The 27,465-nt window shown below is 44.6% G+C and overlaps 1 protein-coding gene across 2 annotated transcripts in view; it reads left to right on the forward strand.

Annotated features, from left to right (window-relative positions):
* The first annotated feature begins 18,683 nt into the window (after positions 1 to 18,683).
* dbn1 (drebrin 1) overlaps positions 18,684 to 27,465 on the forward strand; it is a 124,247-nt gene continuing 115,465 nt past the window's right edge. The window contains exons 1-2 of one of the 2 annotated variants that reach the window (XM_040150027.1): positions 18,684 to 18,937; positions 19,120 to 19,230. In XM_040150027.1, the coding sequence (XP_040005961.1) occupies positions 19,148 to 19,230 (83 nt within the window). In that variant the 5' untranslated portion in view covers positions 18,684 to 18,937; positions 19,120 to 19,147. Of the gene's footprint in view, positions 18,938 to 19,080; positions 19,231 to 27,465 lie in introns of those variants that run through there. The other variant, XM_040150025.1, reaches the window with a different exon arrangement.

Genomic DNA, 27,465 nt, shown 5'->3' on the forward strand with positions numbered 1-27,465 from the left:
TTGGCCTCATGTTTCTGTCGTCATCTGCCCCGGGAGGCAGAGCCCGGATCGACTTCTACGGACGGAAGCGTCCTCAGTTTCACGCTCTCTTCTCTGCAAACTGCGCCGAACTCTCGGGCCCAGAGTCAGACTGGAGAGAACGGACTCTTCCCGGTTTGAATCACGGTCAGACGGCCGCCGGGGCGTTTGAGTTGAATGGGAATTTTTTTTTTATTCCCGTTGATTCACGCTCGGTTCTTGCATGTGTGTGATTCCATGATTGCACACCTGCAGCACAAACTCAAGTTGGATTTTTTTTTTTTTTTTTGTTTGTTTTTTGTTTTGTTTTGTTTCTATAAGCGGTGAACGGCTGGCAGTGTCAGGTACCATTCCATTTTAACACTGTATATTTATAATAAAAGTAATCTGTTAATACCTGAGGGCTGTTTGTGTTTCTGTCTTTCTGAAAAGGTTGGGTTTATATCTGCTTTTTTACATAACAGACTAAAAAAAATCGTAATTTCAGGTTGTGTACTCGTGACAAAAGAAAAAATGTTGTAATTCTGAGGAGAAAAACAGGAGAAGTTTTATCAGAAAAGTCGTAGATTTAGAAGAAAAGTCACAATTTAATGAAAAGTAGTGACGTTAGAATAAAGACGTAATTTTAGTCAGAATGAGATCAAACTAATTTTGTGAAGAAATTAGAATTTTAGAAGTTTTTTTTTTTTTAATCGGAAAAGTCGGAATATGAGGTCAAAGTTGTAATTTAACAGATGAATAATTTTATGTGCGGAGACTGTAAATTTACGAGAATAAAGATGTCATTTAAAAATGTTTTATTTTTATGGGAATTGTCACAATTTCAAAAGAAAAGTCTTAATATTGTGGGACTGAGGTTGTAATTTTAGGAGAATTATGAGAATAAATTAATTTTAATTGGTTACATTGATTCTGACAAAGCTGTAATATGACATTATGCAAATAAATGTTTAATTTTTAAAGATAATTTTATGAGAAAGATCTATCTTTTCAGAATAAAGGTGGTGGTATTATGAACTTCATTCTTGAAATCTGATCATATTTGCCCCAAATACAACATGATATGTGCTGAAACACACAAGCAGAACTTTTAAAAGGTGAATCATAAATTGAATTGCAACACAAAGTGGTTTTATTTTAACATCAGCAGAGATTCTCTCTCCAGAAAAATCAGAATTTGATTTTTTTATTTTGGATTGACGAGATCGTTGCATGTAAGTTAAATACAGAATACTGTAAAAAGTAACATTTATACTGGGATAATAATCACAAAGGTTGGGGCAGAGAGAACAACTCCCTGGTCTTCCTGTGGTTCTTCAAACCGACCACCAGATGGAGACGGAGATCCGACCAAATCTCTGATGCACTGAGGGGAAACTTTTCATTTGTGAGCTTTTATTTTGGGGATTTCTAACATCTCGTGTCCTTCGCTTCATTTTTTTCAGCCTTTTGAACGTTTTGTTGATTGTTTTTATGTTAGAGTTGATTTCTTTTTTTAAATCTACTTTGTCTTTTAATTTTTACATGATCTTGGACTCTTTTAATCCAGATTCCCTCTGATTAATTGCAGCCCTTTGTTTAAATGTGTTTTTTTTAAACCACCGTGTGTATTTACACTTTTACTGCCGGGAGAATAAGAAGTCACATGTCGGACCAGCATTTTTCAGATGACTCAGACTCTGGTTCATTTCTCTGGTTGGTTCTCAGGTTTAACTCGTTTTTTCGAAAACATTCAGGGCCTGTTGCTGGTTGAGGGGACGTCCGCAGGCACTTTCGGGCCTCAGGTCGATCCTGCTAGTTTTGGATGAATTGAAAACACTGCGATGGTTTACTCACTGCAAGTATTTATTACAGATTTTCACAGTCGACTGAAATGAACCAACCCCTGAAAATCAGGAAATCAGGAAAAATCAGCAAATGCAAATGTGAGCATGAATGAAGTTTAACTGAAGGAGGGTTGGACCCATTTTTCACAGGTCACGGAAGAAAACCCCTGCTCACCCAGATACCACGTTGCTGATTCTCCCAGTGGGTATCGACAACAGGACCCCGACACGACGTCAGTGAAAGTGATGCTGAAACAAGGGCCCCAGTCCTGAACTTTTCCTGTCTCCTACCCACGGCAGCCACCGATGACAAAATCCACAGGACAACTGGCACAGCTCGGACGATGTTCTCCCACTGGTGCAAAAAACAGTTGAACTTGTGAACAGTTTTTTATTTTATACGGAATCCGAGTCGGCGGAACCGTGTCCCTCGGACGCCCCGCGCCGGACCTCCCCTTCCTCGTCCGTTCACCTCCCATGTGCAGTAATTTAATCCGGCCGAATTCCCAGTGAAGCTGCTCTCATTTACGTGTTTTTCCGTTTCTTGTCAGACGACGGAGCAAGTATCCGTTAAGACGACATGTCAACCAGCAGCCACTTCCAAGACATTTCCGAGCCAGCTGCGTAAAAATAAAATCGATTAACTGACGTCGCCCGACAGAATGAAGAGTCGGTAAATCTAGCGACAAAGGCGCTGAGTTGGCTACGCTGCCTGTAAACGGCCCCCCGATCACGTGATAGAAACAGCTCTTGCCAAATCTTTTTGAAAGGGCAACGGCCAATGGGGGAACTCCAACACTCAGCCGGCCGACCAATGGCGTAACTTCGCGCAAGTCAGCCGGTGATGCTGACCGAGTCCCGACAGACGGGTCGAAACGAAGATGCGTGTTTTCCCGAGGAACCAGCTGAACGTGGACTTGGATGTAGAATTCTTGGCCCCGTGCTGAAAAGACGACGATGGCTACAGAACAGCTGTGGCCTCATTCTGGTCACTGTAAGTTAACCATATTATATCTTACTCTACTGTTTAATATAATGTCATGTACCAGGCATTAGTGCACATGGCTGCAGGCTTAATCCTGCTGTGTGTTTTAGTCGGGTTCAGAGTATCGTGTCTTCCAGTCTCTCGGTCTGCGGTCCGGTTCTGTTTTCTGGATTACAGAACTCGCCGTGGGGCTCCGTCTCATTGGTTTGGTATGCAGGTTGTGTTTTTCCCGCACAACCAGACTTTTAACCCTGTGAGGCTCATAAATATTCTCTTTTGAGGTCTCTCCTCTTTGTCTGAGAGTTGACCGGCTCAGACCGAGCGTTCCAACACAGACGGACCCTCCATCAAGGTCAGTGAAAACCTGCGGCGTCGCAGCGGCAAAGACTCAAAAATCCGAACATAAAAAAACGAGTTAAAGGGAGGTAAGGAACGAATACTCTTCAACCTTTTGAGCCTCAGGCTTTTTTGTTCTTTATCTATTTACCTATTTATTTACAGGCCTTCGGCAGAGTCACAGCATGCATTAGCCAGACGTGACATATATCTGTTATTTTTCAGAACTGGGCTTCTCAGAAGTTGTTGGCGAATATCAGTATATGAACAGACAGAGGAGAACTACGCTGGGACATTCGGAGCCTCAGTTATGCCGACACCGTAAGACGACGGTGAACGCACATTCGTGGCACGTCGGAGGAGATTCTAATCCAGATTACATTATGTATCAGCTTTTAACCTCAGACTCAAGGATAGTGGATCATCAGGACTGGATGGATGAGGTTTATATTTACCCTCAGTGTAATAAACACATGTTGTTTAAGTCTGATTGTTGTAGAAAAATAGACATTTTTTAAAATATCCTTTATCTGTGAACAGATCTAATCTGTGTAACCAGACTCTCTGATTGGTTTAGAATAATTCCTACACCGATACCTGCTGATAATTTATCAGTTTGACTGTTTGTATATGTCTGTATTTATTACTGGTCAACGTCAGTCACTGCCCATTCACTCTATCTCAGTTTCTTTTGACTTTTATTTGTAATTATGTCCATAAACTTCCTTGAGGAGTCAGAGTGGAGCAAAGAAAAAGGTCTTAAAAAGGTTTGACTTTTCATTTTCTCTCCTTCGTGATTTTACCTGAGTTTGTCTCTTTGTTTTTTCACGTTACCCATTTTGTTCTGGTCCGACTTCAGTCCTCCATCCCCACCAAAGTGGGTTTTGTTTATTGTTACTTGATTTGGATTCTGATGTTTTAAGAATTTTCTTTTTTGTAGATTAGAAAAAACATCAGACAAATTATTTTTCAAAGGGGATTTTCCATATATATCTTAAACCTGGATCTGTGATGTTTTCCATGTGCTTTTTTTTATTTTTTTTATTCTGTTACATTTTGTGAAGCACATTGTGACCCTGTTTTTCTTTCTACAAATAGAGATGATTATTATTGTTGTGAATATAAAAAGCAGCCACTGGCGTCCTGTCTGTCCAGCAGTGCTGCAGGTTTTAGGTCTATGGAGGCCCGCGGAGACCAAACCAGATCCACTCGGTTAAACGACTCGTGTCTGAGTAGAGATTTACGGCTCGACTCGGCTGCTCACAAACCCACAGCGTTCAGAATTAATCCCCAGTTTGTTTCGCCCCCACAGAGTTTTTATTTCTCTAATCCGTTCCCTCCACCACGGCTGTATTTTGACTTTCGACTTCGTATATTTTGATGTTTATCACCGAATGCGTTAAACGTGCTTATTAATCAGTTCTAGAAACGGGTTTTCGAAGGGTCTCCAGACGTGTGGAGTTGCTCTCTTTATCTCAACTCAGACAGACAGCGTGCGGATGAGAGCTGGTCGAGATGGCAGAGTGGGGAATCAAACTGTGAGCCTCCGCTGCTGAACCAGGCTTAATTCTGAGACCATCTCTGAGGACCTGAGCTGAGAAACACAGAACATAGATTTCTTCAGCTTTTATTTGAGCCGCCAAAAGATCTATCGCTGAGAATGCATCAAGAAGCGAAAATTAGATTTAAAGAAGTCCGTAATTTCTATAGTACTATGGGTGAAAACAGAGAACACTCAGACTACAGATGGGAAGTGGACCTTTTCTTTCCTTTTGTTTGTCTTCCATCTGTCCGCCTGTCTGCCTCCTCCTTCAGAGGCACCCCCAGTATAGAAACTGATCAATAAACCAATCAATACCCCTCTGCCACAGAGGAGCAGAGTGAATCTTCGAAACAAAGAACCTGCAGTAACAGGCGGTGGAACTAACACCAGTTTAAAACCTTTTGTTTTCTTCCTGACTTTACAATTTTTACTCCACATAAAAGAAGCTGGCACGATGTAGATGAAAGCAAATACTGTAAATGGTCCCCAACAAATGCCCCATTTCCTCCTGTTTGATAACTAAAAATATAAAGTGAGCAGGTGTTTTAGGAAATTACTGAGACTTTTCAAAAAAAAAAATGAACCTGTATATTTTAAAAGATTTATGTCTTCAGTAGCAACCAGTGGAACCAGTGGGCCGGAGCTGAGAGCCACAGAGTAGGGAAGTCAAACAGTATCGGGGGACTAGCACACTGGTTTAGGACTTTTCATGGGATTTGTAAAGAAAAATATGGAATATCCCCGGAGTTAATGGTAAATAATTCACACAAACAATCATGACATGCATGCACACAGAAGCACCAGAGAAGAGTCCTTATGTGCCCAGAATGGGATCTAACATGAGTCAGACCCATTCTTTTCATTTTCTTATCAATCGTATTGACAGTAGCAAAAACTCAAATCAATACTATAGTATCTTTAGTATCGATACTGAAGTTATCAGTCCACTCTGTTGCAACAAATGCCAATTTGAAAATGCGACAGATGTCTGCGGTAGCGACGAACCTACGTTCTGGTCGGAGGACTTGTTGGCAGCCTCCCCGGAGCTTTGCGGAGCTTAATGGTGAGTCTCGGCTCATTGTTTGTCGGGACCGCAACTTCACCGCTCCGGTTCACTCCCACCGCTCTCATGGCCTCGTTTTTGGGGCCACAGCAGGCGGACGTTTTCACGAGAAACGGCCGTAAAGAGCCACCGTCCACGACCCGCTCGGCAGCAAACAGCCGACGGACCCAGTCAGAGAGCAGCTGGTGAGCACGGTGGAGCATGTAGCGGCTAAAGGAATCATACCAGTGATGTACAGGACTGATTAAATGGAAAGATCAGTTTCTATACTGCTCATAGATGAACAGGAGCTAAGCAACGACTAATTTCATTAACAGTATAATAAAGTACAGTTCTACCATCTAATCCAGTAACTATGCATTCCAAATCAACAAGATTACAGGGACATACATACATTGAGGATTACAAAAGGGCTGCAGAGACCCGCCTATCCATGGTCAAGGGAGGGCAGTGTGGTCACATGGCAAACAATGCATTACATTTTACATTTCGTAGCTTGGCTATTTCACGGGACAGAGGCATGGTACTCGAACTAATTTTCATAACATTCGCTGAGTAAAATTGACTGGATTACTGAAGAGTGGAGTAGCTATAATCATGTTAATTCTGATGAATGCTTAACCGAGGCGGAGTCTCATGTTAGGTCACTTAAACAATGCAGCTACAATCTATGACAGGAGCCAGAGATGCAGAGAGCAAGAGGGCTGTGTTTAAATAGTGAAGGCGTTTCCTTTGTAAAATAAATTTCAGTTTGTTGAGGAAAACATCAGTCTCTGCTCCATCGCCATTTTAGAGATATCACAGCCAAGATGCCCCCAGAAAAAGGATCGTAAAAAGAGTCCATGTCCTGCCGTTAATTTCATTATCGCGACAAAACACCGGCCTCTCGGGTCAGTGAACGTCGGTTCCGTCTCTGACACTTGGGAGGGGAGGCGAGAGGGTCATGTGGTAGGTCCGTTTACCTACCACTGTTTATCTACTAGTGGTATTTAGAAGGAGGCGGGGAGGTGTGCCCTCACCACACAGCTGCAAAAATGAGGTGATGGGTGATGTAAAATAAAAAAACACAAAACTTAGCACAGATGTCTTCAGGTATGTTGTCGAAATGCTTTAGAATATATTTGATTTGAGTAATCCAAGCGGTTTCGTCCTTCGCCTGAGAGAACGCGTCAGCAGAAAAGTTTCCTCCAAAAACTAAAAAATTACATGTAATGTTTTTTCATTTTTAGCGAAAACCGACCTAATTCTCAAGGACTTGTCGCTGCATTTAGTGGATTAAAACTCACTGGTTTTCCAAGTGTTATTTATTCCCTCCCGAGGCTGGAAGCAGAGTCGACGTAATCTCCGCCGTTCAGTCCTGACAGGCTAATTTACCCAGTCAGAGCCTCCATTAAGAGCAGTCAGCTTGGTGTCAGCTCACTGTGCAGGCCCGGCCGTTCGGAAGAGAAGATTTGCACTTTGAGAGCCGGTCTCATCCAACACATCTGCATTATTCTCCACAGAAGAGAGAAAGAAAGAAGCCTCCAATGTGAGAATAGAGGCGTCTGGTTGAATTTTACTGCTTTGAATGGAATCATGCAGGTTGCTTTTCAGGTTGTTTTCGTCCAGAATAAAAAAGGTACAGGGTAAGATTTTTGGTAACTGCAGGCTCCTGTACATGTCCACACACACACACACACACACATGCACACACACACACACACACACACACACACACACACACACACACGCACACACACACACACCCTCCGCCTCCTGTTAAGTGGGTTGGTTTTAATTAATTCTCTTCACCCTGCAGGTCCCTGTTGTTTCCTACAGACGCGTTTTGTTGTGTTTGTTAGTGTTAGAGTGAGCAAGTGTGAGTATATATATAGTATATATAAATATATATATATATATATAAATATATATATATATATATTTAGATATATAAGAGTGTTTGAAGTGTCCTGTTATATAATTTTTAATAGACACCTGTCAGTCAAGAGAAGTCACTTTTATCTGTCGTATTTCAAAATTCACATTTGTGTGGGAGGCATTTACACTGAGGTTACTCTGCCCTTAGTCTCTTGACCAGGATACGCACCAATCAGTATTTGATAGTAGTAATGGGGATTAGTAATAATCAGACGTTCTTTGTCCCTGTTCACTTATACTACGAGCAGTCTTACTGAGAAAGATGGCTTTGTATGTCAGAAACTGGCTTTTTACTCTGCTCAGTCCTTCACTTAAAATGACCCGAGCACAGGGTGTTTCATTCCTCCGAAAAGCAAAATATTGGCAATTATTTATGATTCGGTGAAGCACTTGATACTGTGGAGAACAAAAAATACGCACAGTGTACTTTTGGTGTGAGGGCTTTTTATTTATTCAGAGAGAACAGAGAAAAACTCGACTCCGGTTCTGCAGACTTGATAATAATGTAAAGCCTGGGCAGCACTGCCCCTGCGATTATCCACCGATTTAATCGGAAGAACCTCAACTTATTGACGGGGAAACCGTTGTTTGAAAAGCGAGGGGAAGGAGCTTTTTATTTATGTGCATGTGAAATAAGATTAGTGTGTGGATGAAAACAAGGAAACGGTGGAGCAGTGAATACAGCGGGGCAGAGAAAGCTAAATTATGCATGCCGAATGCTGGGCAAAGTGAGTTTCAGCAGGTTCACCTTGTACTACATCGCTGTTTGTGCCAATTAAAGCGCCCACCAGCATCACCGCCCCTCCTCTATTATCCTCTGTCCTCAGCGTCGAGCTCTGAGAGCAGAGGGAAGGTATGTGGGCTCGGTGCCAGCCGAGCCTGGGAGAAAAACACCGAGGCTGCCCGTGTGGGGTTCAGCTCTGAGGCAGGCGGGTTGCCACGGCAACCGACCACCGCTGCCAGACGGGGGAAAGCTCCCTAAATGTCAACTTTTCCTGGAAACGAGAAGAAAAGAACCTTTTTCAGCCTATTGCTCGTGCGGCCTGCAAAAACCTGACAAAAAAGGGCTTTGAGAGAAATTCTTGGACAATCGAGTTATATTTATTTCAAAATGTTTACTATAAATGTTTAATTGAAATGAACAAGATCGCTCTCTTAGTTTAGAAGAGATTTTCGTAGGTTTTTGCATCATGACAGGAAAAAAAAAAAAAAAAAGTGTTCTAATACTAGAACCAGAACTATCATCTTTTATTCGACACATTCTTCCTTTTGCTTGCCAACCCTGGTGCCTGCGCTAAACCACAGCAGAACTCAGGCGCCAGAAGTTTGGTTTTAAGATGCATTCCAGACAACTCAAGACATTTCCTACCTAAGTAGGATTGTAGGATCTAGAAGTCGGACGTCCGACTGGGAAACTCGGGCCAATTTTATGCAACCCGACTTCCCCGAGAACCAGACGCCCTGACGTCGCTCAGTGTGGCAGCGTCCACTAAAACTGGTTTCAAACAGTGTTAAATGCTTGAAATTCTTAAACTGAAGACTATTTACTACAGTATAACTATATCAGTAAATGACGTTTGAAATGACTACTGTGTGTAACAATCTGACTAAAAGGATGCAAATACTATGTGTGACAGCCTCAAATCCGATTTTTATCCCTCCGGCTTTCATTGATGTCTCCAAACAAGAGGAACTTATGCCCTTGACTGAATAAAACTGCTTGAAAAGGCAAACAACTGTGGTTCCGTCACATCAGCTAAGGTTCGTCGCTCAAAGTAATTAAACCTACATTTAGTGGATATTGTCGGTGCACAGAATTTTTTTAAGCTCGCGAGACCAGCTCTTCAGGATTTGTCAGATGACGTGGGTGCTCCCAAGTTGTAAACGTGGACATGAAGGCAGCATAAGAAGGTCTGAGCTAGAGAAAGTCCATATTACACGGATGGAAGCTGAACCAAAGTCTGACAAGCTGACGCTGAAATGTCCTAAAACACACGCGGGTGACAACGTGATCCCTGCTCCGGTGCCACCCCCAGACAAACGCTTTTGCCCCACTGACGGTGAGGACGGTAGGATGAGCAGAGTTCTCTCTCTGTTTTTGATCCGGCCAACAATTGTTTCCTACTGTGTGATGAGCTTTTGTCTTGTGTCCATGTCACACACAACATCTTGTACACCCATACACATAACGTGTATGCTTGTGCTCATTGCTGCTGATGTTCAGCCTCCTACACGGTGCCATCTGTGAGACGCTTGCTGGGGACTCAGTCCTTGCTTGGACACGAGGAAGATCTGATTTCAGCCCAGCAGAGTCAGCCTGCGGTGGCTCCGGGAACTAGAGAGTAACGAGCGGCCTGTGTGTGGTGCGGGAACAACAGGCTGCAGCCAGAATCTGCAAATGGCCCAGATGTCCTCTCCTCCCCGAGAGCACCCCCCTCGGGCCGGAGCTGCTGCTCTGAGAGGCTGCAGGGAGACGGACGCAAAGGGAGACACATTTCTGCTCCCGGAGGGAGTCGCTGAGTTCGAACTTGTTTGTAGAGAGAGAATGAGGAACTCACATTCAATGGCGGAGTCTAAAGCAGGAATTGTACTTTTGTAGAGAGATACACGTAAACATCAGGAGGCAGATTTGAAATGTAAAATACCCAAATCTGAGAAAATGTAACAAGACTAGGTCAAAACCTAGTACGTGGACCGGCCTTGATCTGCTTCTCTCTTCCTCTCTGTGCTCACAAACACAGTAATTAAATGCAGCTGAATTCCCAACAAAGCTGTTCTCATTTACATGTTTTTTTCTTTTTTTTGTTGTCAGACAATGGAACAAGAATGAAATAATGACTGAAACATGGCCCATTAAGACGACACGTTAACCAGCAGCCACTTACGAGACATTTCCAAGCCGCTGCGCTGCTCGGATAAAACCCTGCTTTTATAACCATGACGTCGTCTGACAGAATCCCCAGCCATGTTAGTCAAAGACGATTGTGCTGTATTTACTTGTAAAATGATCGGTCAGAGAGAAAGTTTGAAGCCCATTCACTGCTGTGTCAGCTGCCGTGCGGTCAGTTGAATGAGACGCTTACAGAGGCGAGCCTGCCAGAGGGAAAGCCCGACCTCGCACGCGCAGGACAACACTGGCGACTCTCTTCTACGGAAAGTGGCTAAAGGTTTGTCCAAAAAGTCGCTAGATTTGTCGCTAGGCGCTCTTTGAAGAAAAGTCGCTACAGGGGTGTGAAAAGTCAGTAAATCTAGCTAAAAAGGCGCTAAGAATGGCAACACTGCCTGCGAACGCCCCCCCTGATGGCGCAACAGAAACTGTTTGCGCCAATGAACTGGCGCAAACTGTGCCAGTTGGCGCCATTGGCGGTGTAGCTTCAGCACTTGGTCACGAGGCATTTGGCTGACAAATGGTAACTTTTTCCAGTCATTTATAGTTCGAATTTATAAAAAAAAAAAGCAAAAAGCAAACGTCTCTGAACAACATTTCCACCACAAGTACTGTTTTTAAACTTGCATAATTCTGCCTGTGGAGTACGGTTTTTCAGTCTGGCTCCACAGTTCTCCTGGAACTGATTTCAGACGACCAGATTCAAGGGAACTTGGGTGCAGTTTCTTGGTCCGCACCCTGATTTGGAAAAAAGTGTTCATACTACAAATATGTTACCCAGATTTGGATTAAGCTGCCAGTGCGAAAACGCCCTAACAGCAAAGCAGTTCCCTCGACACTGACCCCTGTTTTGGTGATTTGCACTTTGATGTTGTAACGTATATCTGAGTAGAATGGAATGTGCGGGCGGGGTGTTAGTTCGAGAGGAATCTGATCAGAGACTTGATCAGCTCAGAACTGGATTAGTAATAAGGATCGCCTCCCTGACTTGCGTTTAGAGATCACCTTTGGGTTTTAGAACACCAGGCTGAGGGAGAAATAATAAATCGGACCTCAGCCACAGTCTTCTGGAAATTTAAACAAAGTTTTCGCTAACTGATTAAGTTAGCTGATCGCCCGATAAAAAAAATAAAAATCCCATCTGATCAAATGAATGGATGTACAGCCAGACATATTTTAGCATTTTCAGAAAGAGAAGGGCGATTTTGATAGAGAGATACTCCCATGTTTATTTTTCAAAACATTTGACACATTCCCATGGACAGCAGCTAATGGTGTCCAGCTAAGCAGAAGACTGGGGTTTGATTTGTCCAGGCTTTAAAAAAAACCTACCTACCTCGATACAATGGAGGAGAAGATTGTTGGGTTTGTGCTGCTAGAAACATTGCTTGCAGTTAAATTCTTCAAAGCTTTCAATGTCCCGCCCCCCCCCAATATATTAGTCTGAATAATACACAGTCTGCGCTGTGGATGAAGTGGTTTCTTTGGAACTACTTTGTACCAAAGAAAGTCCCTATGAAAACTGTTGCAATGCTGGATGTCTCAGCATGTAAACACTTAGCACTGTCTACGCGGCAGATAGTTTAAGGGTGAGAGAACTTTGGGGATTTGGGTTAACTGACCCTTCAACCTTCGTTTTTGTTGAAATTGGCTTTACTTGGACCCAGCTGCTGTACATGTGGAAATAATTCCCTTTCTTCTCAACTTCTTAAAACCCAACATGTTATAAAAAAAGTGCTGAAGTGGTAACATCTTTGCTACGGACTGGACTGAACAAGTCATAAAGCATTGCTGTTACACCACACAAATAAGGAAATATTCCATGTTTTTCGGGCTATGCATCGAATATTTTGTTCACCAAATGAGCATCCACAAAGAAGGAAATGTACAGTGTGTCATCCCGGTGATAGTACTTATGTTTGGGGACAGTTATAGCGCAAAGAGCTCCAACTCCCTATCAGACCTTTGCGGAACCATCTCCACATAAACTTAGTTAAGATTTGGGAGGGTTAACCCCAAACACTAGCGAGGCATCATTTTCTGAAGCGGACTTATGAAATATATGTCATCAGCTCAAAACCTTGTCTAAGCAGTTCTCTTGAAATGAGGAAAAATCATGCAGAACCAAGCTGTTAACAATGTTAAGTGTGACTTATATGCTGTCAAAGAGGTCCCCGGGACTCCGGGGTTGGATGAGGTCCTGCCGGTTATTACTCACAGAAAAATGTTTCCACCCGTAGAGCGAGACGGAGCGGCGGCCCGGACAGTGCTAGCCAGGCTGTCCGGCATGTTCAGTGTCCCGGTGCAGTTATAGCTGTTGGAATCCTGGATGGTAGAGGAACTAGATTCTCTACAGAAGGTGCCTCTTTGAACGTAGAAGGAGCAAATATTGTTGATTCCAATGAGCTGTTTTGAGATCCTGATCATTTTCTGCGCTTTGCCTTGTTCGTTTTTATGCTACAGCGCCTGGTGGGAATTGATTGAATATCAGGGACAGTTTTCAAGATAAGTGACACCAAAGTACACACTGCCAACCAATGTCTCTGCTGCTAGCGATGATTAATTGCATCAGTTGCAATGATCAAAGTTTTAAGGGGTCAAGTCTCCCATTTTACACAAACACTGCCTCGATCTTCTTGATCAGCCTTCCAGCCGTGATATATAGTCATGTTTTTAGCAGCTACAAAAATGAAAACCGATTCAATGCAAAGAATAAAAAGAAGGGGAAAAAAAACGGAGCACGTCTTTGCTTCAACCTTTGCAGAATGAATATCTAACTGGCGAATTCCAGCTGGTAATGAGGAATAAAAAAAAAAAAAAGAACCTACACATGGCAATAATCCTGATTCTCTCAAAGCAGTTGGTATTCAGGTCACCCATGAGTCAATCAGAGGGGGAGATAGACTAAATCAAAATTAATTCAGAGAAAAGGAACTTTTTGGATTTTGACCCTTAAAGCAAAAGCAACCCAAGGGCTTAAAGGATCCACTGATCCACGGGAGGTGCTTCATTTTAGGTTTGAGCAAAAATAATTTCCCCGTGGAATTTTTTTAAAATTAATTTTGAAATTTGTTGTAAATGTTGTCTGAGCGGGTATTTATTGCCCCATTTAGATTTCCCTGAGAAGACTGGCATCTGTATTGGGCTGGTTTCCAGAGTTCTCCTCATTGATCTCCTGTGTGATTTAAGGGTCAGGGCCCCGCTTTCCTCTGAGCTTCTATCCACACACCTGTAACTCATTGGTGCCACTTCTTGTGCTTCTTTAAGTGCCTGAATTTCACCTCAACATCCCGATGAAGGCTCCTGCTGAAACGCTTCGACGTCCGCCATTTAGTATTAAAAGGCTTTTTATGGCACCCGGGACTCAGTTCATTGGAATTTCTCCCTCCTGCCTTCAATGCACAATTATCACACTGAGCGACATCCCTGCCCTGGTCAACCGCCGCCGGGTTTTCACCGAGCAGACGCCAAAAAGCCGCGTGGAGCCCGAACGATCTTATGTCTTGAGTTGTACTCAGGAAAATGATAAAAGTTTCGGAGCTGAGCTCTTGTTGACTAATCAGTTCAATGCTCATGTAGTGCTGCGTGTGTGTGTGTGTGTGTGTGTGTGTGCGATCCGGTTTGTGACGTTGAGCAGGCCGAAGAGATGAACGCACGCATCAAAACATATTTCCTGCAAGACTCATGCAAGACTTTTGGTTGCTTTATGACTCGGTGTTGAAGTCCTAGCGGTCATGCGCTGCTTTTAAAAAGAGGAAATGAGTCGAGTGTATTTCTGTGTACACGTTTGCACTAAAAGGAGAAGTGACGTGATAATCCCCAACACAAGACTTGACAATTGATTTTCTAACAAAGCAAAGGGAAACTAAAAATGTTCAGAAGCCACATCGATGCACATTTCTTTTAAATAATTGAAAACCTTTGTTTTATTTGAATTTTCCCCGGTTTTATAACTTTTTGCGGATTGCACCGTGTCTCACCCGCTGCTTTCTGTTCTTCCTGTAAAGCGCTTCGTAGGATCTGCTTGGAAAAGGACCTTGTTCAACCGACCTCCAAGGACAGGTTAGGCCCATTTTAGAAGAGTGTCACCTGGCCCTGCAGAATGAACTAGATCGGGCGACTGCAGCCGTTGGAGGTGACAAAAAAGCTGCAGTCTTAAGTCTTGAGTCTGGCAGTCTTCAGCAGCATCACCCGTCCGTCCGGGAAGCCACAGAAAGATGATCATATCTATCCCATTATCATAATCAGTCGCACTCGACCCAGTGGACAACGACTGGCGTTTGACTGGCGTTCTGTGATGATTCCATAGGCTTTTAAATTTCCACATGTGCGGTGCATATAGTGAAAGTCGCGGCAGCATTTATTCCCCCACATTTATTCCATTATTTTACGTAGAAATCTCACGTCAAGACTCTGTCCACATCAGCGCATCGCACACATACAGTGGGAGAGGAGAAGACAACTCATTGATCTGTCAGGTAAAGCCAGACCTCCAGGCTTTGACGTCACTCACCTCTTGCCAACATTTTTGTGCACCTCCACAGAATAGTGGCAATAATAGTGGTAATGTCATCGTGTCATGAAAATTTAGAAACTCTGTCTCCCAGAAATGATGTTTATATACAACTAATTTGTAAAAGCAAAAGCGTTTTGTGATTTTTTTGGAGTGCCGCAGCATTATTATTCTTCTCCGACGGTTACGTTAAGCCACTCACAGCGTTGACGGAACCTTCTCGATCTGGTTTAATACTGTTTATTAACATTTAACCGAAACCACCATCTTTCCCTAACCTAGCCTTGCTTTTGTTGCCCGAAACCTAACCACAGACGGACTCCGGATGTCAACCTGGGTCTCGCGCTCTGTACGTCACACTCGTCACACTGCCCGCCATTTCCGAAATGCAAAAAAATAACGTTGACTCTGAAGCCTGGAAACGTTTGTTTTTCCTCCGCTCACTTTTCTTGGCAGCTAACTAGTCCCGATCGTTCGTCACAGAAACTCAAACGCTTAAAGGTCAAAAACGCGCGGCTCGATCGGGGAGGTGACGGCGGGAACCGCTTTTCTCAGCGGCACGGCTCGTAATTTCCCAGGCATTCAATGTTTCTGTTTAACTCGTCCTCGCGGCAGGACGTAGGCAAACTAGTCTTCTTTCACACGATGTAACTATCTGATCGAACAGACCTACGCGTTCTGCCCCAGGGGCCTCCGGGTGGCGGAAGTACCACCCTCAAAATGAAGAACCGGATTTTCAGAGGGAAACAGAAACAACTCGCTCTATTTTCCACATTTCTGACTCCACGAACAAGTAACTGATATCACTGCACTCAGCAGAGTCTCCGGTCTCTCTCAATATGAAACTTTAGTCGGTAGGAGTTACGGGTTTTTGACCGGTGAGCCTGAGTCGGGGAGGTGTCTCTCAGCCGAGCCCACGTCTCACTCGGGAGAAACTAAGCGCCGAAAAATCCCCCGTGGCAACCTCCGAGTGCAGTTGGCCACGGATCAGCTGATTCAGATCAGCTGATTAGACGACTCCTCCGAGGTCCGTGGCGCTTGTCAAACACCTGACTGACCTTTGAGTCGACGTCCTGCCGCAGACCGTTTCCACCCCACATACAGGACACGTGGATGCGCACGCATTTCCGCAGATTGCACTGGAAGTACTGGTTTAGTGCGGTGTACGTCAGGAGACAGCCGGCAGTTAATTTCAGTTGGCTGGTTCTAGCTGGCTTCGCACACACACACATGCACAGCTGTTTTATCTGTAATTTACACGCCAGTTCAACAGATTTTCACACTGTAAACCAAAGTAAATGTGGTAATGTGAGGATTTATCACGCTGATAAAATAAATTGCATTTTTTCGAACAGTTAGCAATGCAGTTTAGCGTTTTCTAGTCTGTGAATGTAATCTCTAGCAGACAGGGTTGCTACTTGCATGTGGAGTTTATTCAGCCTGTCTGGTCCCATGAAAGTCTTCATCAGTGACAGAATATTTATTCTGTTAACAGAATAAACTTAAACCTCTGGGCCGATGAGCTCTTAGATCTGGGCTCCGTCACAGCGGGTCGGAGAAAATCCGTTATGCCTTGTGTGGTGATCGCCGGAGATCGATTACGAAGCTGGAAGTTTCCAAACAGAGCGTTGTCGCCTAAAGTAATGCTTCGCAGATATAAAGTTCACATTATAGACACAATGAAGTATTTTCGTTTATCATCACCCCAGTACGCAGCCAGGAAAACACTATGTTTGTACCACGGCTGCTCCTCGAACACTGCAGCAAGCTTTGAAAAAAATAGGTTTATTCTTTAACGTTAGCATTAACAGCTGCTCATTTAACCAGTCTAAAAGACACGTTGCGAGTTCAGCATCAAACTTAATTGTTTTTATCTGCCAAGAGCTGTCTCCGGCGCTGGAAAGCGGCGCCAGTGCTAACTCTTGGTTTGCTTCTATCTCTATCACGTCTTTTCTTCTACTGAAGTTAGCATGCTAAGCAGCTAGCCCCGGCCCGGCTGGTCACCGTCACCAACCGACCGCTCCCGGCAAGAAACCACGGTCGGCGGCGGAGAAAAACCTTCGTGTAGCCCCTGTTAAAACTAGTCATTTAGAAAACAGCATAACTGACCCTTATACCTGTCAGTAGATTACAAAAGGATAGTTTTTAGCCAATGTTAGCCAAGTGGGTATTAGCTTAAAAACATTAGCTGAACCACAGCTATAAGCTAACAAGCTAGCTTAGCTACTTGCAGTTTTTGCTGGTATTTAACTTAATCTGACTTGAAATATCAATAAAAAAACAGCCTACACTACATTTCAGTGGGAAATATTGCACTTATTACTGGACTAATTTATTTTATTGCTTATACTTACTTTTTGGAAGATCATTTTACATAAAAAAAACAATATGATCAGTTAATAAAATATGATGCGTAGATTAAACTGCCCAAACTTATATACTGTAAAGTAGTTAAAGTTAGAAGTATTTCTGATATAGTAATATAAAAACAACAGGGGCCATTCTGTATATTGAGCACTTTTACTTTTAAAACTTGTTGTGATCAGCACTTCTTTACTTTTATTTCAGTCAAAACTTTGGTTAATTTTTTATTTTACAGGTCTGTAGTTTGCCCAATAATTTCCTAGAAGTTTCCAAAAAAAAAAAAAAAAAACCAAACACAACCAAAAACAAAAAACAACTGTTAGTTTTGGCACAAATTTAATTTAACATAGAGTCAACGTTAAGCTTGTCAGTGGCTGTTTCCGGAGGACTTTTCTGAATTTGTTAGAAAGAAATGCTCCATTTGAACCAAAGAAAATATTCATTCTGTATTTTAAATTTTATTTTCCATACACATATATTGAAACTTGTGCTTTCCCGAGGGCACATTTCCCATTTGTGCATGGCCAGGTGAGGGCTGACCAAAAGATTTTCTCTCATTACACTATCAAGTAGTTGGAATTGATGAGTGTCACTTCACAGTTACCTTCCAGCTGATGTCAGGGAAACTACATGGAAACCACTGGACCCGTAAAACAAAGGGTCACCAAAGTATTTCGTGAGTCACGTTGCAGCTTTTCCTTAAGTGAATGACCTGAATTCTCCGGCCTGGACAGGCTGCGCATAGTATTTGTCATTGCCCCTTTTGTCCTACAGCAAAGATGAGGATGCGTTGCTCCATCACCAGTGAAACTCGGGGGGGGTGAAATGCAGAGTCAGGTGCACAGTGTCGGTCACCCGTCAGACCTGTTAAACCACGAGGGTCCGTGAATCCTGAACATTTTAAGCGTCTCTTAACCGACAAAAGGAAACTGCAGCTGTGGCTCCGCAGCTGTCAGTGATGAATCCTGTCCTTAAACACAATGTCTGTGTTTCTGTGACATCTTTTCTTTTTTATTGGTCTTTCTGTGTGTTACTTTCCTCCAGCTACCGCGTTGCCGCACCTGGTCACCGGGCTGCTCTGGCAGGACAAACCCGGCAGTCGCAGGGGCGTCGTGGCTGCGCTGAGTCAAACCGGCCGCTCGCCTCTGTCCTACGGGACGATAAACTGAACGCACCGAGGTTTGTAAGACCAGTCCTCTGAGGACATTTCCGGGCTGAGGGAAAATGGACTTCACCTCATTGATAATGACAAACAGCCGTGAGGTGCGTCCCACCACTGAACAGCGCCTCCGGCTTCTCTCTGCACCGAGACACCACATCGGCTCCTTCTTTCCAGGAATCTCCCTCAGAAAGTCATAAAATAAACCATCTCCCCCGCAAAGGATTTTCCTTCATCTGTTCCACGTCTTTGACACTGAGAGCATCCGTCTGAAGAGCGAACCTCTTTCTGGTTTTGCAGGATGCCCATCTGTCCCGACGGCAGCTGTAAGTCTTCGGTCCTTGGCACTAGGACCCGTCGGCCCGGCTGGTCGGGCAAGGGTTCGGCGCTAGGACCGCTCGGACACCGTGACAGTCTCTTTGTCTCCACCAGTCAGCGCCTCCTCCTCCTCCTCCTCCTCCTCCCCGTCCTCTCTGTAGTCTCATTCCGTGTCTCTCTCCATCAGCAGCGGTCTGGATGCTTGCAGGGACGGAAACATGGCTGTGAATCTCGGCAAGAACAGACTGGCCCTGCTGACCGCCTACCAGGACGTCATTGACGAGACCTCGGACACCGACTGGTGAGTCCCGCGGCCGGGCGGCCGGGCGGCCGGCCGCCCCCTCCCCTGCTCCCCACCCCCGGTGTCTCCGCATCTGCTCTTTCTCTCCTCGTCTCGCTGCGTCGCTCCTCTCGGCTTCTCCCGGGGTTTGGTTGTGCGGGTCCGGTGCACGCCGAGGATGCGCAGGGGCAGGACAGGGGCGCACCATCATCGCGGTCTTCACCCTCATCGTGCCGGACCGGTGTTAAACTACAGAAATACTCTCACCAGTTCTCCACACACACACGCACACGCACACACACACACTGTCAAGACAGGCGAGTTTGATCTCCAGCTGAAATTCGCGGGGCAGCTTGGCCCGTTCCCTAATGAAGCGCATTAAGGAGCCGGGAGCCGGAGCAGGCTCCGGGGCGGCGAAAGTGAGTTTGGTGGTCGGGTCGGAAACGGAAAGCGGCAGGTCTGTGGGTGCTTCGGCCCGAACTGCACTGCAGAGTCAGGAGCAATGTGCGCACTGGGCAAATAATTGTGCAAGCGGAAAGCTTTGTTTCCTCTCAGTTTCTCCCCAGTGCTCGGCCGGGACCCGGTTTACTCGCGGCCAGCTGGAAGCCATTTCTGGCCTCTGTGCAAAACCGCGGTGCAGCGGTGTGTCGGAGGGAGAGCGGAGGTAGCCGGGCCTGGTCCAGAGACACTGATGAGCCCCTGCATCCCCAAACGAGGGCGGAGGGGAGAGGGGCGAGGCCGGGCGGTGGGAGGGGGAAGGGTGGTGCTGGTGGTGGTGGTGGGGATTTTTCTTTTTTTTGGGGGGGGGGGCGTCCATCATCACTCTCTGTGGCCTTTCCTCAATTGGAAATGGTGCAAGAGGTGGCAATGAAATGCCTGCTGAAACGCTGACTGTTAAAGGGAAGTCATTTCTCATGCAAGCAGGATTTGCAAAAGGCCAACAAGTAAGATGAGTTAATAAACAATCTGCCGAGGTTTTCAGTGATTTCAGGCCAAAGTTGGATGATGAAGTTGCGAAATGAACTTGATTCCCAGGCCTCCGGACATGGAAACCCAGCTTTCTTTCTGGGGAAATTCGAAGCTGTTGTGACCGAGGCTTTAATCGTTCACACATCTCTGCAAAAACGCAGCTTGCACTTTTTTAGCTCGTGTTTGATGTAGACCAAAGTAGGTAGATCATGATTGTGTTTCACAAGTGACTAAATTGTGGACTCGTGGACTTGGCTACACAGCGGCACATGGACGCAGTCAGCCAGGAACTCCCAGATGCTGCACCCCCCCCCCCAGCATGTGAACCCGGGACAGAAATGTTATAGGTGAATTAAAGTGATGTCAAAGGCAAAAACGAGTGCCATGGGAATTTTATAGGACTATTAACTTGGTTTGGTGTCGCTGCCAGCCTCCCCCTCATCCTTCCTTTCTGTTTGTGTGTCAGAGAAAATTGAAAAGGGGAAGGAATTTATTCATTCTCTTCAAGAGGCTCTTGCACTTTCAGGAGTTGGGAGAATGAAACGTCCATTCTACGAGGTCATATTTGACTTTGGGCAGGACTGCGGCTTTAAAGTTAAACTGTAACCTGTGGTCCGTGATCCTGATAAAGGCAGCAGTTGCTACCGTGGCAGTACAAAAAAAAATGCAGTAGTGCCAAAGTCGGAGAACATCTGGCCCCCGCTCTGTCCACCTTGAAACCACTCTCACTGAATCAGAAAAACAAAAATATAAAAAAGGATGCGGTGGGTTAGTGTGTTAAAATCTGTGTGTGCGACCGCTAATTTCCAAATCACCAGAGGTTGGGCAGCGTTTTGGCTCAGATGGTCTGCAGCCAAACACCCTCAGTCTCCGTCTCAGCGATGAAATGCGAACCTGTGCCATCTGTTGCTGGTCATTAGTCTAAATGAGGTCAGAATCGCCTCGAAGACAGAGGCAGTGGCTCTGCTCTCGGGCTGTAGCCATCGTGGGTTGAGGGAGGTTTCGGTTTCGGTTCCACATTCTGTCCCCGGTTTCGGACACAGTTTTGATCTCAAGTGGAGGTTTTCATTGCCGGGGACGTTCCTGTGCGGATATTTAATAGTGACATCGACATGAATAGTAATAACTGGCCGTCAGTCAGTGGCGTAAGCAAACTGCACGACTTCTTGGGGCCTCTCTGCCACCTGGGGGCCCTCAGACACTCCTTAATCTCTTGGTCATGATTAAACAAAACTCCCTGATTTTTTTTTTTTCTTTTGGTTTTTTTTTTCTTTGGGCCCAATATCACTTCATTTCCCAAGTTTTAAGACGGGACTATATTCAGAGATCAAAACAAATAAGAACGTTTTGGATGATTTACACCAAATTTGGGGATCTGGAGTGAAATAAGAATAAGTTTGGGGATTCAGACAAGTTTGTGCTAAAATGATCAGTTGATTCGTCAGTCGGCCAACGGACCGAAAAACAACCAGCTACTGTTTTGATAACTGAATAAAGTCCATTTTTACGTGAAACAGCCAAACAGCCTCTGGTTTCAGCTTCTCACGCGTTGGTATTTGTGACTTTTCATTGCTTTGTGCGAGACTTTAACCGAATATGTTCAGGCTTTGAGCTGCCGGTTGGACAAAACAAACAATCTGAACAAACTGCCACGGACATTTATAATTATATTCCTGCCTTTTTATAGACCAAACAAGTAGTTGAGATGATGAAAATAATCGTTAGTTGCAGCCCCCTGATGGAACAGTGTAGAAAGCACGCCATGATTTCATAGATTTTGTTACGGCGCGCAGTATCACCCCCAGTTCCCCGAATCTGAGATGGCTGCACTCATGGAGGGGTGGGAACGCATTGCACATTTTGGATGCACTACACCAAATTTGGGGATTTGGAGCGAAATAACATATTTTGGGTTCAAACAAATACATCTAGGGCCCACTGATACAAACAAAGTCAGGCTGGCCTAAGCTAGCTACTGAAAGATTTCAATACCAGTGGCGATATATAACACAGAATTGGTGAGGATACAAAGAACACTTTTTTTATACCTTGTATTGAGGAATAAAAACGTTTCTCTCTACGAAAACCTTTTTTGCGTTATAAGCCCGATGCATGTTGTAAAACAAAGCTGCCATAAAGGAACGAATTGCAGTCAGTGCTGAAAAAGTGTAGTGTTTCAGTAACCACTCCCAAGGAAACACAGTCGCTGATAACCGCTTTTTTTTGGGTTGTTTCTCGTGTTTATCGGCCGCAGTCTAATACCGTCATGACGTTTTGTCGCAGGCGTAATGTTGAAGTGCTGGACCGATTTCCACGAGTCCCCTGGACACGTTTTGTGTCACAGCAGTCTGACACTGAGCTCTCCGGTGATGGAGAAACGTCACTGCTAACTGCTTCTGAAGTTGTTGATCTCAGGAAATGCAGCCAGGAGGCGATACTTTTTTCCGCTCGCAAGACTCCGTGGGCTTCCCCAGACTGGCATCATATCCCTGTTTGTAGTCCTGTTTGTCTGAGCGAGAGCTGTCAACAATCGACCTAAAGGTTAAAGTTTCCTCTAATGACCTTCGCACGTTTGGATTTTCTGTCGGATGGTCTGGCGGAGCGGAGAGATGATGCGCAGGGCCTCAGGCCTGCCCCGGTTTTTCACACTTGATGAGATTTGAACAAAGGCAGAGACTTCCAAACACCGCTGACCCCAAACAACAAGGGGAACCCCCGCCAAGACCCCCCACGCCCCTCTGTCCTAATCTGTCTACCTACTGTATCCGTCTATCTGGCTCTGAGAGAAGATGCCTCTAGGTTGTTTTATTAATACAAAATGTCTCAAGATTTTTAATCCGCGTCACGTACAGAGTCACCTCAGTGACAGACAGATGTGAGGAACCCCCGGATCGAACCACCCACGTCTTGAATCCTTCTGCGATTCAAACAGGTCCGGGGTTGTGCGCATTGACGGCTTTTCTCCCCTGGTTGGCCAATCGGGGCTTTGCAGGGAGGATCGAGAATCACCACCAACCGGCTTCCATGAAAAACAGACGCAGAAAAATGGCGGCAAAAATGAATGAAGTTATAGTTTGAGCAAAAATGGCTGAAATTGAACGATACCAGCCCCTGAAATGTGAATATTTTAGGTTTTTTCTTTTTCTACCTCGTCGGTAAATGAAACATTTTTGGGTCGAGGACTTTTGCGCTTATTGAGCAGGAAATTTGACTAAGACAACTTTGACTTTGGGAAATTGTAATGTGCATTTTTTACTATTTTCTTCACTCTTTTATCAACCAAATGATTAATCGTGAATATAATCAAGAAGTAGATTAATCGATAGTGAAAGTAAACGTAGCAAATGTAGTTTCAGTCCCGAACAAAAAAAAACTTGATTCAGTCATTAGGCTGGTGCATTTTATTATTTGCTGCCATTTTTTCTGTCTTTAGCTACAATAAACTGAATATTTTTGGAAACTGTGATGAACATTTCTTTCAAGTCTCTGGTTTACAGACTAAACCACCAATCAGTTAATAGACAAAGTACTCAGCGGATTAATCGACTCTGAAAATAATCCCTAGCCGCAGTCCTAAACGGGAGTAAGAGCCTCCTAATTTCAGAGATCACCGGTATAATCTGCAGCAATGACCTGTGATAAAAGAAATAATTTCCCTGCAAACTGAATCTGCTTTAGGCTTGTAAATGTAGTTTTTCGTCTTCATTTCCACGTGTTCTTCGTCGTCTCCTGCATCGTCACTTCCTGCCACATCCTCTTTATCTTGTAAAGGTTTGATTTCTGTCTCCTGTAAGGAAGGTGTTCCTCCATGAAGCACAAAGCTCACTAATTACACCGCAGCCTCACATGATACGCGTCCCCTGTGAACAGGCCTTATCGCTGCCTCGCTCACTCTCGCGACCGTGCCGCTGCGCAGCTCGCCGCTCAGACTTCGAGCTCGCGTCCGGCTCTCTGCAACCGCCTGCAGTGAGCAGCTCGGCCCCTCGACGTGACATTGGCTGGGAGTGGTGGAGGGCAGGCCGCCAGAGCTGAAGTGATTACAGGCAGGAAGGATCCCGATGATGGACGAGTCCGCTGTATCCTCTTGTATTTTAATCTGGAGAGAAGGGCGAAACTGTGTCTCTACTGATAACGGGGATAATGATCCTGACCAGGACTCTGTTAGGTTTCATCCAGCTGAATCATCTCTGAATCTCTCAGACAAGGAAAGACGAGGGAAAAATCTGCCAGACGACTTTGAAAGTGAGGATTGTTGTTTCACGTGGTTTGACGGAGGAATGTCGTTTGAACTTTATTGTTTTCATTCAGGTGTGAGAACCGGATGCTAAAATCACCACTTCCAGTGAAGCACCTCTGACTTTTCCTCCATGAGGCTGACGCCTTCTCTTCATTCTGTCCTTCACCTTCTAGTATTGGAGGAACTTTCTCTGTAGCGTGTGACGGAGTTTTTCGTCATCTGCCCGTGCAGGGCCAAAGCTGAGATTTGACACCCGGTGTAATCCAAACAGAACTGGAGCCCACTCCGCTGTGGGTGTCAGTTTCAGGGCATATCTGGCCCGTAAGCTTTGCTTATCGCAAGGGAGCCTTGTTCACCCCCTTGACCTCGTGACCTCGTGCCGTGTGGTGAAAAGGGTCCTATGGCAGCAGGAAGCATTTAAAAAAAGACCCAAAAAAACCTCGAAAAAGGAAGATGTGCAGGAGGAGGCTCGGGCCAATATAAAGCCAATTAATGACGTGGCTTTTAAAATATGAAGGCGCAGTGGAAATGCTTGCAAACCAGCTTTGAAAAGTAGTATCAGCTTTTACACTGATAAGACTGAGGTATTGTACATTCACTGTCTAAAAACAATGCAGGTAGAAGTGATGGATGGTTGCCACTGTCTGCTTTTTGATGTCAAAGTCACACCGATCCTGCTATAAAATCTTAGCTGGGTAAGAGACGAGAGACGTATTAATGTGGGATTGACTTCGAAGCCCGTTATCTTTATTTCATCTGGTGCCTGAAGCAAAAAGAAAAGAATGTCGGCTCTGGAACGGCAAATGTCAGACAGTAGTAAAGGTGATGCTTTGAAAAGGGCAGCGAGGGAATCGGGGTTATCCAATATCAAACAATCCGCAGACGGTCAGGAATGCGGAGCGCTCCGCGGCTGCTGATTGGCCGGAGGCTGCTGTCATACGACCCCCTGACCCCCTCCAGCTGTTCGAGGAAGCCATTACCTGACGAGTCAACAAAAGGAGAAAATGGTGGGTCGGCGAACTCTGAGTCACGTTTCATTAATTCGAGCCCTCAAAGTAACCTCCGGTTCACTTTTTTGAACTGCTAACGGGCCCGGTTCTGTTTCTCCTCGCTCACATCTCTCTACCTGGCTGGTAGAGTGTTTTCTTTTTTATTTACCCCCAGCAAAGCTACCTGTTCTCACTTAGGTCTGGATTCAAGGTCAGTCACCCAGTGAAGCACTGAAGAGCAAAACCCTCCTCGCCGTGTTCTTTTTTTGGCAGAGTATTTTTTTTAAATAAATGCCATTCAAATAGCACATTTTCCTCAACCAAAAGTTTCAGAACCATAGAAACATTCATATTACTCTCATATATGACAAAGAAGAGCATAAACTTGTGACCGAAACGAGTCGCTGATTTGATTTTCTCTCGACCGGCCAATCGGTTGATCGGCTCATCGTTTGCAGCCGCGGTGTAAAATAATGAGGAAAATGTGACTTGAGACCAGTCACGCGACATTGTTCACCAGTTGCAGGTGGCGGGAGCTTGTGCAGTATTTGCTCTTTCGTAGAACAAAGTAAATAAATGAGGGAATGAACGAGTAGATGTATAGATTGAAACCGTACCTGTTATTTTAGTGAGTCATCCTTCACAGGATAAAATCAGCTCCGCTCTTGAAGCGCTGCCGTGTTGTGTGGTAAGAAAACGCTCCCACTTGGATCCAGGGTAATGATTTAAATGCAAAATAAAGATGATGAAAATGTGAGCGTCCTCCCTGCTGAAGTCTCGGCCCCCAGCAGGAGGCTCTGATTATCCTGTCCGCTGTAGATTGTTGGTGCCAGCGAGAAACAAACCACATTATTAATGGATTGAAAACACACAGAGAGAGAGAGAGAGAGAGAGAGAGAAGGACGTTTTCCAGTCAGCTTCATATTTCTAATGACAGATTCTCCTTCAGCGCGTCGCTGCACTGGGCAGGTCAGGAAGCAAACAGGAAGTCTGCTCGGACCGATGGGATGTGTTCAGGTTTGACCTCTGGCCCGTTGAATGTGCCCTCTCATTGTCGCCCTCTGTCTCTGCTACGTCCTCGTCTAATCAGCCTCAGTCTCCTCTCTGCTTTAGTGCCACTGCAGGTTTTCTCATCCAAAGCCCCTGAAAGCATTAAACTGCCTTGAAGGCGGCAAGTGGACGTGCTGCTTTTCCAGGGTGCGCTGACAGCGCTCGCTCAGATTAATATAGAGCAGAGTCGGTGGCACAACATGCAAAGCAGGCTTTTCTTTCATCATGCCTGCTTTGGGAAACACAGTTGGACATCGTCTCCCTGGACAATTTATGGCCTATTGTACTTCATCCTTTACTACACATTTCTAGCCTCTTCACTTACATTGGTTAATATGTGTAGTGTTTTTTTTTATGCTGCATGTGTCTTAAATTCAGATGTAGGAATGAGAAATGCTTTACACTTTGACTTCCTGCAACCAGCAGGGCTTGAATTAGCATCAGAGAACTTATCGATTATTTTTTAAGCTCCTTTTTGTTCATTTCCCATTTAGCTGAAGCAACAACCCTCCACATCCAAAGTATTTCATCTAAAATTCTGTGATTCGGGGAAAGAAGCAGAGCAAATGTCGTAATTTGCGAAGCTGTAATCAGCAACTTTTTTTCCATTTTGACAAGAAAATGACAAAAACAGTTAAACACATTCATAAAATTGGAAATAATCATCATTAAATCCCCTGAAAACTTGGTTTAAAATCTTAAGCATTTGTCTTTATCATTATACAGTGTATTCATGAGTAAATAAGCAGCAATGGAAGTAAAAGTTCTTTAAAAAATCCCATCCTTAGGTTCCATTGATGAAGAGTTTAATACTCAAATGATCTAATCTGCCTCATCGTGTGTGGTTTGATCAGATTAATTGATTTAGATACAGAAATCCCTCTTGTGAAATAAACAGTTTGAATTTTGGCAGGAAATTGCTCGTGTCAGATCAGATCACTAAGAAAACGAGACTGATTGAGAAAACGGTTTGTTCCGGGCCTTAAATGCTCTGCTGATTGATTCATTATA

The sequence above is a fragment of the Xiphias gladius genome, chromosome 17 (assembly GCF_016859285.1).
Source record: "Xiphias gladius isolate SHS-SW01 ecotype Sanya breed wild chromosome 17, ASM1685928v1, whole genome shotgun sequence".
NCBI lineage: Eukaryota > Metazoa > Chordata > Actinopteri > Istiophoriformes > Xiphiidae > Xiphias > Xiphias gladius.